At 34.0% G+C, this 12,687-nt stretch overlaps 1 protein-coding gene across 1 annotated transcript in view; it reads left to right on the forward strand.

The window, feature by feature from the left end:
* Positions 1-12,687, forward strand: part of LOC127731839 (uncharacterized) — a 94,626-nt gene that overhangs the window by 63,472 nt on the left and 18,467 nt on the right. The window contains exons 7-8 of the mRNA XM_052240685.1: positions 1,712-2,200; positions 6,998-7,104. Of these exons, the coding sequence (XP_052096645.1) occupies positions 1,712-2,200; positions 6,998-7,104 (596 nt within the window). The remainder of the gene's footprint in view (positions 1-1,711; positions 2,201-6,997; positions 7,105-12,687) is intronic.

Genomic DNA, 12,687 nt, shown 5'->3' on the forward strand with positions numbered 1-12,687 from the left:
CGAAACGTCTTTTTTTCTCTATCCACAAAAATTGATACCCACGAAAATAAATGAATCCACAGTATTTAAATCATCCGCCCAGTCTTTAAAAACAATCATTTAACTCTTTGTTTCAGTAATTTGCTGTTTGTTACTCTTATTGTAATTCTACTAATACCTTCCAAGTTAAATAGGTACAACATTCATTATCAATGTACATCCAAGTTATTTTACAGGCAGACCATAAATGTGAAGAGTATTCAGAATGTATCTCCAAGTTATCCCTTCAAAACTTTCACCGACACCATTACTAGCTTGTCTACCGTTGTGGAATATCTGACACATTTGCATACCTGCCAACCTCTGAAACCTTCAAAGAGGGAGATCTGCCTCTCAGCTATGACAGCTGAGGGGGATATTTTGCGCAAACGACATTTTCAAGTTAAATATATGACCTGTTTATGTATTCATCTACAAAACACCAAAAAGAGTTAATAAATATACTTTATTTCTTCAATCCATGGTTATAATATATACAAGGTGGGGTTTTATTTAGCCTTTTTCAATACCTCTGAGTCTCATAACTCATAACATTCCATATTTGGATTTTGTTGTGAGTCTCACACTTACAGCATGCTTTCAAACATCGTACAGACATCCAGAAGAAATCAAAAAGATGATTAAACATGATGTGCAAAAAGATTCTTTGCCAAGTGAACTTGGTCGTAAAAATTTTAAATCTTTCTTTCAAATCTGCTTGACATTTCGATTTGCAGTTATTTATTTTTTCTTTTTACACTGTAGCTTGGTCCAGACAAAGACCTCTATCTTGTTGGAGTTGGCATAGCAGAAATGAATTTCGATTACTTATGTATCAAACAACTACTGATAAAAGTTTTCAAATGATCACTGATTGTTTATTTATTTTTTATTGAAAGTAATGAAAAAGCCAGAGAATTACGAACATGGGTTATTCCAGGTAAAAATATCCGAAAGCAGGAGATTCTATACTCCCGCGTGGGAGTGGACCCGCAAGTGGGAGATTTCCAGAATTTCGTCGTTTGTGCAGGAGTCTCCCGCTCAAAACGGGAGGGTTGGCAAGTATGCATTTGTGTTGCTTATTTATGCACAAAGTCTGTAATAGTCTCATTTGGGGATGTAATATTCGTGGACAATAAAGAGGACATGATTGTAGATACTACAACTTGAATTTATCAGTGGTCATCTGGGGGATGGATATTCCACAATGGTAGACAAACTAGTGATGACCTCGGTACAATTTTCGAATACTATAATGTATTCATTGCATATAAATATTTATAAGCTATTAACATAACTTTTGAGTTTTTTCGTCTGTTCATTTACTGCCATTGCTTTTTATCTGCAAACATTTTAAAATGATCCTTCTTAATAAACTTAACTTAAATCATTTCTAGCTTCCAATTTATTCCTGAATTTCCTGCTGATCAACCAAAGTTACAATACAGGAATAAAACAGACAAAATGGTAGTTTTTGTCTTTGCTAAAAAGACAGTACGACATATAAGGACCTTATTTATTCTCTTGAAGCATGTTAAGTTTTTGTTAACAATCATTCAATGCATTTGGCCTTTAGCATGTCTGTTGGTGATTATTAAAAAAAAAGATTGTATCAGTATAACAATTGCACATTATTAAACCAGAATAAATCTTTTTTGAATATTATCTATTGAAGCAATATAATATTTTACAGAAACGTATGATGCATTGGATGTTGTTTACAATAAGGTTTTAATGACCTCAGTAGAAGAGAATGAAGGACAAGAATCAGAAAAGCCAGAGAAACAGCTACCAGGTTCAAATCCTGTTAGAAGAGATGATAAAGTGATGACAGGTGGCCCCTCCCAACAGCATCGAGCAGCCAAATCTTTATCACCTAAAATGTCTGACAGTGTGTCCAAGAGAAGACCAGAGGTGAAAACGCACATGAAATCGAAAATGACAAGAGAAGAAATAAGAAAGAAAATGGAAAAAGTCCTTAAGAGTGGAGACTATAAGATGAAAGTTGGAAGACTGATTTTTTGGGACTTCGGTGGACAGTATGTCTACTATACCACACACCAAACCTTCATGACTTTCAGAGCTTTGTTTCTCGTGGTATTTGATGGAAGCAAACAATTGCATGAGCTAGTCCCAGATGTTCTGTGTTTTCCAGGGCAGCACATGACACCAACCCCAGCAGGTACTGCATGTTAGTTACAATACAAAGACTCATATTGAACATCATATGTTGTTAACTGTGTTAAACAACATCTACATTATCAGCAGTAAAAACAAGGCTGCCGGGTTACTGTGACAATACGTACTTTGATATTGTGAAAACAATCAAAGCTTTCCTAAGAAAAAGTTGGATTTTACCTGTTATTTAAATTTTTGCAAAGTGTACTGTCCCATTGAATAGTTACCATAGCTTTGTTATCTGTGGAGTTCATTCAACATCTTTGAAACTTTGAATTTCTCCATGAAAAAAAATATCATTCATTGATTAATTAATATGGCTGTACAAAAAAACTACTAGTGATAAAAAATCATCAAAACTGAATAAGTGACACATATTGTCAGAGCAAATATTATATAATAATTACAAAATTATGTTAATAATATAGAACCAGTTTAAATCGCACAGTGCTATCCATGATGTATAAATATGCAGCCTCTGTTGTTTATTTAATCTTCATCAACTTTGAAATTTGAGAATTATACCAGTTCATTTTGATGTGGCGGCAGACTTTTCTATTTATATCACATTGTAATTTTATTTGGTCAGTACAGAAAAAAAAAACTTAAAAAAAATTACAAGACAATTTTTTATCTTACCTCCTATACATTTCTAGGAATATGATTGGTTAAAAGCAACCACGTGGAGACCGTGTATATTCCATATTGGGTTAGTAGGCGGGGCTTATTTCAATACACGGTTAGTAATGGTGTTACGTCCCTTTATAAAAACAACACGGTGTTGAGGAAAAATCTTAAAGGTTTCAACAGAGGAAGATATGGATGATGAACTATTGAAATAAATTCATAAAACACATTTAAGATCATTTAAAGCTAACAAGTTGTTATTGTTGGCATTTGTTTTTGTATAGACCAATGGAAGTATAGGTTCTTAATACTAACGGTATTGAAGACTTGATCACTTTGATAGGCCACTAGTCTAAATACCACATGTTAAGATAGTCGGTAAGATAAATTCGTTACATAGTGTGCTAGTGACCTAAAACGATATATATGGGATGAGTAAATTCCATATGGGGATTCGAGCTTCGCTCTCACCCCATATGAAATTTACTGACCCCATATATATTGTATTAGGTCACTAGCACACTATGTAACTAATAGTATCATATAAACTAGTGATCAAAATACATGTAGCAAAACTAAATACACTGGGTGTATGTTGTATTTCTTCAAAATCAACTAACTTATTTCTTCTTTAATAATAATCTGTTTTAGTGGGTAACAAGATTGTATGAGAAAACTTGACCAGCCTTAAGTTATAAGACAAATCAAAATAACCGAATAGAATTTATTTGCAATATGCACCATTTAAAACAAAGTTGTCTTCAGCTAATCTTCCAATTTTTATACGACCGCAAAAAAATTTTTGTGGTGGTATATTGGTATGACGTTGGCGTCGTCGTCGTATGGCGTCGTCCGAAGACACATTGGTTTTCGCACTCTAACTTTAGTTTAAGTGAATGGATCTCTATGAAATTTTACCACAAGGTTCAATACCACAAAAGGAAGGTTGGGATTGATTTTGGGGGTTATGGTACCAACAGTAAAGGAATTAGGGGCCAAAAATAAGCATTTTTGTAACTTCCAGACATAACTTGTGTGTTAGTGTATGGATCTCTCTGACATTGTACCACAAGGTTCCATATCACAAAAGGAATGCTGGGATTGATTTTGGGGGTAATTGCCTCAAAATTTTAGGAATTAGGGGCCAAAAAAGGGACAAAAAACAAGCATTTTTCTAGTTTCATGACAATAACTTGTGTGTAAGTGTATGGATCTTTCTGAAATTTTACTACAAGGTTCCATATCACAAAGGGAAAGCTGGGTTTGATTTTGGGGGTAATTGCCCTAAACGTTTAGGAATTTGGGGCCAAAAAACACATTTTTCTAGTTTCCAGACAATAACTTGTGTTCAAGTGTATGGATCTCTCTGAAATTGTACTGCAAGGTACCATACCACAAAGGGAAGGCTGGGATTGAGTTTGGGGGTGATGAATCATAAGGGGGTTAAAAAAATTTGGGGGGGGGGACATTTTTTTTTTTTTCATTTATTTTCTTTTTTTTCCTTTTTTTTTCTTTTAAAATTTTCCATTTTTAAGTTGGTTATTTCTGATTTATATTTAAAAGCAAATAATAATGATATGGTAGGAGATACACACCAAACAGGATGTGTAAATTATTATATAATAAGTATTGTGCAATAGCAAGAAATTTTCAATTGCACAGTATTGCACAATAGCAAGAAATCTTCAATTGCACAGTATTGCGCAATAGCAAGAAATCTTCAATTGCACAGTATTGCGCAATAGCAAGAAATATCCAATAGCACAATATTGCGCAATAGCAAGAAATTGTCAATTGTACAGTATTGCGCAATAGCAAGAAATATTTAATTGCACAGTATTGTGCAAGAGAAGATACTTCGTATAAATTGCTTATTTCTTGACCAATTTCAATGGGGTTTTATTCTTGAATTCTTGGGGTTTTTTAATATGCTGAATCATACCGTGTATTCAGTTTTTGGATTTTGGGCCCCGTTTTTAAATTGGTCCACATTGAGGTCCAAAGGGTCCAAAATTAAACTTTGTTTGATTTCATCAAAAATTGAATTATTGGGGTTCTTTGATATGCCGAATCTAACCGTGTATTTAGATTCTTAATTTTTGGTTCCGTTTTCAAATTGGTCTACATTAAGGTCCAAAGGGTCCAAAATTAAACTTAGTTTGATTTTAACAAAAATTGAATTCTTAAGGTTCTTTGATATGCTGAATCTAAACATGTATTTAGATTTTTGATTATGAGCCCAGTTTTCAAGTTGGTCCAAATCGGGGTCCAAAATTAAACTTTGTTTGATTTCAACAAAAATTGAATACATGGGGTTCTTTGATATGCTGAATCTAACCATGTATTTAGATTTTTGATTTTTGGGCCCCGTTGTCAACTTTGTCCACATTGAGGTCAAAAGGGTCCAAAATTAAACTTTGTTTTCATCAAAAATTGAATTCTTGGGGTTCTTTGATATGCCGAATCTAACAGTGTATTTAGATTCTTAATTTTTGGTTCCGTTTTCAAATTGGTCTACATTAAGGTCCAAAGGGTCCAAAATTAAACTTAGTTTGATTTTAACAAAAATTGAATTCTTAGGGTTCATTGATATGCTGAATCTAAACATGTATTTAGATTTTTGATTATGAGCCCAGTTTTCAAGTTGGTCCAAATCGGGGTCCAAAATTAAACTTTATTTGATTTCAACAAAAATTGAATATAAGGGGTTCTTTGATATGCTGAATCTAACCATGTATTTAGATTTTTGATTTTTGGGCCCCGTTGTCAACTTTGTCCACATTGAGGTCAAAAGGGTCCAAAATTAAACTTTGTTTGATTTCATCAAAAATTGAATTCTTGGGGTTCTTTGATATGCTGAATCTAACCATGTATTTAGATTTTGGATATTGGACCATAATAGGTGAATGTCCAATTTAAAATTTTTAAGTTCTTAGACCACATTCATTCTGTGTCAGAAACCTATGCTGTGTCAAATATTTAATCACAATCCAAATGCAAAGCTGTATCAAGCTTGAATGTTGTGTCCATACTTGCCCAAACTGTTCAGGGTTCGACCTCTGCGGTCATATCAAGCTGCGCCCTGCAGAGCATTTTATTTCAACTTTTTATATATTTTTCTTAATTGATTCTGACCTTGATAAAAAATTATTTTTGTGAAATTGGAAAACAATTATGGTAGAAACTTAGCGTTTGTGAAACATCTTTTAGTGCTAGAATTTCAAAAGAAATATGGGTAATATATGTAATTGTCCCCTGCACAAAGTGTTTTGGGGGATATAGACATACTGGGCATCTGTCTATCTGTCTTTTCGTCCCGTCTCGTTAGCACTCTCATGTGTACAATTATTGCAAGATTTTTATAAAACTTATATCGTAGCTTTATATCAGAAATGTCTAGGACCATTTCGAAAATCAGTGCTGATGAACTATTTCTAAAAGAGTTATTCCCCTTGGAAACATTAATTAAAAAAATTGCATCGATTGTGCACTCATTTGTACAATTCTTTTCAGATTTCAATGAAACTTATATCATAGGTTAACATCAACCATATCTTGGACAAGTTCGAAAATCAGTGCCGATTAATAATTTTAAAAGAGTTATGCCCCTTGGAAAGAGTAATTATATCAGAAAATGGTGTACAATTCTTACCAGATGTAAACAAAACTTACATCATAGATTTATATCAACGATATTTTGGACAATTTCGAAAGTCAGTGGGGATCAGTTATTTTTAAAAGAGTAATGCCCAGAGGAAAGAGTAATTATATTGGAAAATTTTATTGTAAGTGCTCTCATGTGTACAATTCTTGACAGATTTTTATGAAATTGATATCAGATTTATATTAGCAATGTCTTGGAAAATTTTGAAAATAAGTGATGATCAAATATACTTAATGATTTATGCCTCTTGGAAATATTAACTATATCGGAAATTGCATTGCATTTGCTGTCAAGTCTTTATTCCTCCAATTTATTTTTAAAAAAAATTAATGAACATAAAAAGTGTTTTTCTTTTTAGAAATTGACCTTGGACCTTGGCCAGATAAAATATGTGCAATGCGGGGGACAGTAGATGTCTTTTATTTCAAATGGATTTCCTTCGTCAAAAATTATCTGTCAGCCACCTTTTTTTTAAACTTCTATTTAATTTTTGTTGTTTTTATATTTCAGTATTTCTACAACATTGGGTTAACTCAATCCTAACATATTGTAAGGTGGTATATGAAGGCATTCCAAAGATCTTGTTTGTTGCCACCCATAAAGACAAAGTACCAATTGTAAGTAAAAAAGATATAGATAGGTCTTTAATACAGGCAGTCTTTAGATCTTGTTTGTTGCCACCCATAAAGACAAAGTACCAATTGTAAGTAAAAAAGATATAGATAGGTCTTTAATACAGGCAGTCCTTAGATCTTGTTTGTTGCCACCCATAAAGACAAAGTACCAATCTTTTTATTTATTTAATGTTCTTAATTAATTGTAACCATGAAAGACAAAGTACCAATGGTAAGTAATTTAGATATAAACAGGAGGCTGATCAAGTCAATCTTTTCCCATGTCCAGTTATTTATTTATAGTTCTTAATTAAAGATTCAGATTGTCTTTTATTCATTTAATATGACATGGTTAATTTTAACTCATGGCAAAATTCTTGTTCAATGGGTCATAATTGTTTCTTTCTATTTTTGCGCCTGTCCCAAGTCAGGAGCCTCTGGCCTTTGTTAGTCTTGTATGTTTTTTAATTTTAGTTCATTTATATGTTTTGGAGTTTAGTGTGACATCCATTTTTACTGAACTAGCACACAATTTTATTGAGGGGCCAGCTGAGGACCACCCCCGGGGGTGCGGGATTTTCTCGCTGCATTGAAGATCCATTGGTGGCCTTCGGCTGTTGTCTGCTCTTTGGTCGGGTTGTTGTCTCTTTGACATATTCCCCATTTCCATTCTCAATTTAATTGATTCATATGACTAATAATAGATATTTGTGTTGGTAAGTAAGACAGCAGCCCAACATCATAAAAACCAAAGAACTTTAGCAGTCAACATACAGCTATCAACAATAGACAAATATATTTACGATTTATCTTTGGCATTTATAAGCTAATGTAACCTTAGAATACATTTAACTGTATTGAGAGTAAGTAGCATTAATCTTCAATATTTTGTGCAACAAATGTACAAGGTGAGTGATAGCCGGTGTACTATACAACAAATGTACAAGGTGAGTGGTATCAGGTGTACTATACAACAAATGTACAAGGTGAGTGATAGCTGGTGTACCATACAACAAATGTACAAGGTGAGTGATATCAGGTGCACTATACAACAAATCTACAAGGTGAGTGAAAGCCGGTGTACTGTACAAGGTGAATGATATCAGGTGTACTATACAACAAATGTACAAGGTGAGTGATAGCCAGTGTACTATACAACAAATGTACAAGGTGAGTCATGTCATGTGTACTATACAACAAATGTACAAGGTGAGTGATAGCTGGTGTACTGTACAACACATGTACAAGGTGAGTGATAGCCGGTGTACTTTACAACACATGTACAAGGTGAGTGATAGCCGGTGTACTGTACGACAAATGAACAAGGTGAGTGATAGCCGGTGTACTATACAACAAATGTACAAGGTGATCGATAGCCATTGTACTGTACAACAAATGTACAAGGTGAGTGATAGCCGGTGTACCATACAACACATGTACAAGGTGAGTGATAGCCGGTGTACTATACAACACATGTACAAGGTGAGTGATAGCCGGTGTACTATACAACACATGTACAAGGTGAGTGATAGCCGGTGTACTATACAACACATGTACAAGGTGAGTGATAGCCTGTGTACTGTATGACAAATGAACAAGGTGAGTGATATCAGGTGTACTGTACAACAAAAGAGGGACGAAAGATACCAGAGGGACAGTCAAACTCATAGATCGAAAATAAACTGACAACGCCATGGCCAAAAATAAAAAGACAACAGACAAATAATAGTACAGATGACAAAACATAGAAAACTAAAGACTTAGCAACACAAACCCCACCAAAAACTGGGAGTGATCTCAGGTGCTCAGGTAGGGTAAGCAGATCCTGCTCCACATGTGGCAAATGTACAAGGTGATTGATAGCCGTTGTACTGTACAACAAATGTACAAGGTGAGTGATAGCCGGTATACTATACAACACATGTACAAGGTGAGTGATAGCCTGTGTTCTGTATGACAAATGAACAAGGTGAGTGATACCAGGTGTACTATACAACAAATGTATAAGGTGAGTGATAGCCGGTGTACTATGCAACACATGTACAAGGTGAGTGATAGCCTGTGTTCTGTATGACAAATGAACAAGGTGAGTGATATCAGGTGTACTTTACAACAAATGTACAAGGTGAGTGATATCTGGTGTACTAGTACAATATAAGATAAAATCCAAATAGTATGTTCATTGTCTGCAGGCAGGTATGGAAACTTAAAGTACTTTAATTGTGAAATCAACCCCGCCTACAGTTTTCAATCCAGATCCCTTAGACTTTCTAAAAGGTCTTCACAGAAAGATTGCACACATTATGAAATTGGGATCTGTTTTTATGGATGCCAGATATCAATTTAACAAAATATATTAATTTTAGCTCACCTGGCCCACATGGTCTTAACCCACCCCTACTGAAAAAAGGGCCAAGTGAGCTTTTCTCATCACTTGGCGTCCGTCGCGTCGTCGTCCGTCCGTCGTCGTTAACTTTTACAAAAATCTTCTCCTCTGTAACTACTGAGCCAAACTTATCCACAATCATCATTGGGGTATCTAGTTTAAAAAATGTGTCCGGTGACCCGGCCAACCAACCAAGATGGCCGCCTTGGCTAAAAATAGAACAGGGATAAAATGTAGATTTTGGCTTATATCTCTGAAAGCCAAAGCATTTATAGCAAATCTGACAGAGATAAAATTGTTTATCAGGTCAAGATCTATCTGACCTGAAATTGTCAGTTGAAACGGACAACCCGTTGTTGGGTTGCTGCCCCTGAATTGGTAATTTTAAGGAAAATTTTGCTGTTTTTGGTTATTATCTTGAATATTATTATAGATAGAGATAAACTGTAAACAGCAATAATGTTCAGCAAAGTAAGATCTACAAATAAGTCAACTTGACCAAAATGGTCAGTTGACCCCTTAAGGAGTTATTGCCCTTTATAATCAATTTTTAATCATTTTTCGTAAATTTTTGTAATCTTTTACAAAAATCTTCTCCTCTGAAACTACTAAGACAGATTTAACCAAACTTGTCCACAATCATAATTAGGGTATCTAGTTTAAAAAATGTGTCTGATGACCCCGCCCGCGAACCAAGATGGCCGACATGGCTAAAAAATAGTACATATGGTAAAATGCATATTTTGGCTCATATCTCTGAAACCAAAGCATTTAGAGCAAATCTGATAAGGATAAAATTGTTCAAGATCTATGTGCCCTGAAATTTTCAGACCAATTAGGCAACACGTTGTTGGGTTTGCTGCCCCTGAATTGGTAATTTTAAGAAAAGTTTGCAGCTTTTGGTTATTATCTTGAATATTATTATAGATAGAGATAAACTGTAAACAGCAATAATGTACAGCATTTAGATCTACAAATAAGTCAACATGACCAAAATTGTCAATCGACCCCTTAAGGAGTTATTGCCCTTTATAGTCAATTTTTTACAATTTTCAAAAATTTTGTAAATTTTTATAAATTTTTACAAAATATTTTCCACTGTAACTACCGGGCCAAGTTCATTATAGATAGAGATAATTGTAAGGATTAAGAATGTTCAGTAAAGTAAGATCTACAAACACATCACCATCACCAAAACACAATTTTGTCATGAATCCATCTGTGTCCTTTGTTTAATATGCACATAGACCAAGGTGAGCGACACAGGCTCTTTAGAGCCTCTAGTTTATTTTAATACGACCTTGAGAGGTGAACATAGAGGAAACTGTGTTTCCTGGTCATTCAAGTATTACTTTATAGTGACAGCAGTCTATCCATACTAACTGGAAGTAAATGTGACTTTAGTGTCTTGCTGGAGAATTTTTATTATCCTGCCTAAATGTCCGTTTTTACGGATTTCTGACAAAACGGTGACCTAGATTTTACAGACCAGATTTTTTGTGGCCATATTATACTTCCTTGTGTTTCTGTACCACTTACTCATGTATTTATGATATTAGCTTATGCCTACAACCCATACCAATTATGTAGTGGCCATCAAAAGACACCCACCCCCACCTGATTTTGGCTAATTTTCACGTTTTTCGGATTTTGAACTCTTAAAAGGCCATTAAAGTTACCATATTTTCATAAACAGATATCTGAGAAGAGTTTATGGATCATGAATTGCATGGTTGAAGTCCCTGCTGTCAAAACAGTTCAGTGGGGGCAGTTCCAAATAAGTATGGCGGGTCATACGGGCCATCACAGAATGGTGGTCGCCATCATGACTACAGGCGGGATTGGGGCGAAGGGGTTAAATGACTTTTTACCATTTTTTGTTTTCATTTTTGCCTATCATCTGGAAAACAATAGCAGATAGAGAGAGACTTTAATGAGCATTATCAGTATAAAAAGATCTACAATTATGACTCATTGCCAAATGGTCAGATGACTCGTTATTTGGCTATTGCCCTTTCATGAGGATTTTTTACCAATTGTTTGCGTTTTTGCCTATATCTTAAAAAGTATAATAAATAGAAATAAACTTTCATTTTAAAAGCATAAATGATCAGCAAGAAAAGATCTACAAATCAGTCAACATGGCCAGAAATTACAGTGGACTCCTTATTGGAAATATTGCCCTTTAATGATAAATTTTATCACATTTTTTTTTTCATTTTTGCCTATTATCTATATCTAGTAAACATTTACAGTATGAGAGAAACTTTAATGAGCAAAAATTATTAATTAGACCAGAATGAGATATCCAAATAAGTCAATACTACTGGTCCAAATTTAACCAAACTTGGCCACAATCATCATTATGGTAATTAGTTTATAAAATATTCTGCCTGCCAAGCAAGATGGCCAACATGGTTAAAAATAGAACAGAGGGGTAAGATACAAGTTTTGTCTTGAATCTTGTTAACCATTGTATTGTATTAAAAAGTAAATAAGTACTCAGAAAATATGTATTGTTTGTTAAGTCCTTGGTATTTTTAGGCAGTTAAGCTGCCTTATGCTAGCACCCTAGATTTGTGTTCTTCCCAACGAATGCTGAAAAAAATGCCATTGTTGTAATCTAGCAGGCTAATATGTTATTTATAACTAATTGGATATTTTTTTCATTCTTTTAATTCTGGAATATAAAAAATATGACCAGAATAACCTTAAATGATCGTCGAAACGACCCATAATATTTGAAGTTGCACATAGGAAATAGTGCTCAATAGAAATCCGTACGTAGTTTATTTTCCCCAGTGCTTTTGGCTAAGATGTCAAAGAACAATTGAATGAAATATTTCATCGCAGAAAATCTGTAATTACAAGTCTTATATATTTCCCAAATGGCAAAATGCGCAGGAATATTGTTCATGTACACCAAATCTCTATGATAGAGGAAATAAAGTTATATATAGTACACATGTAGTCTTAAGTTGGCGGTAATTTTGACTTACACGAAACATAAGTTCGTTTGATTCTGATGATATAAAGTCCGATTAAACGAAAGTATTGTTAATCATGATATTCTTTAAGTTTAAGGAGATTGTGATTATTTAATTGATTTCAATTAAATGTATGCACATTTAAATTCCTTTCTTTAATTAAATTATTCCGTTTATCACTGAACTTGTTGTTATTTTATGAATGAAAAACCG

The sequence above is a fragment of the Mytilus californianus genome, unplaced genomic scaffold (genome assembly GCF_021869535.1).
Source record: "Mytilus californianus isolate M0D057914Y unplaced genomic scaffold, xbMytCali1.0.p SCAF_21, whole genome shotgun sequence".
Lineage (NCBI taxonomy): Eukaryota > Metazoa > Mollusca > Bivalvia > Mytilida > Mytilidae > Mytilus > Mytilus californianus.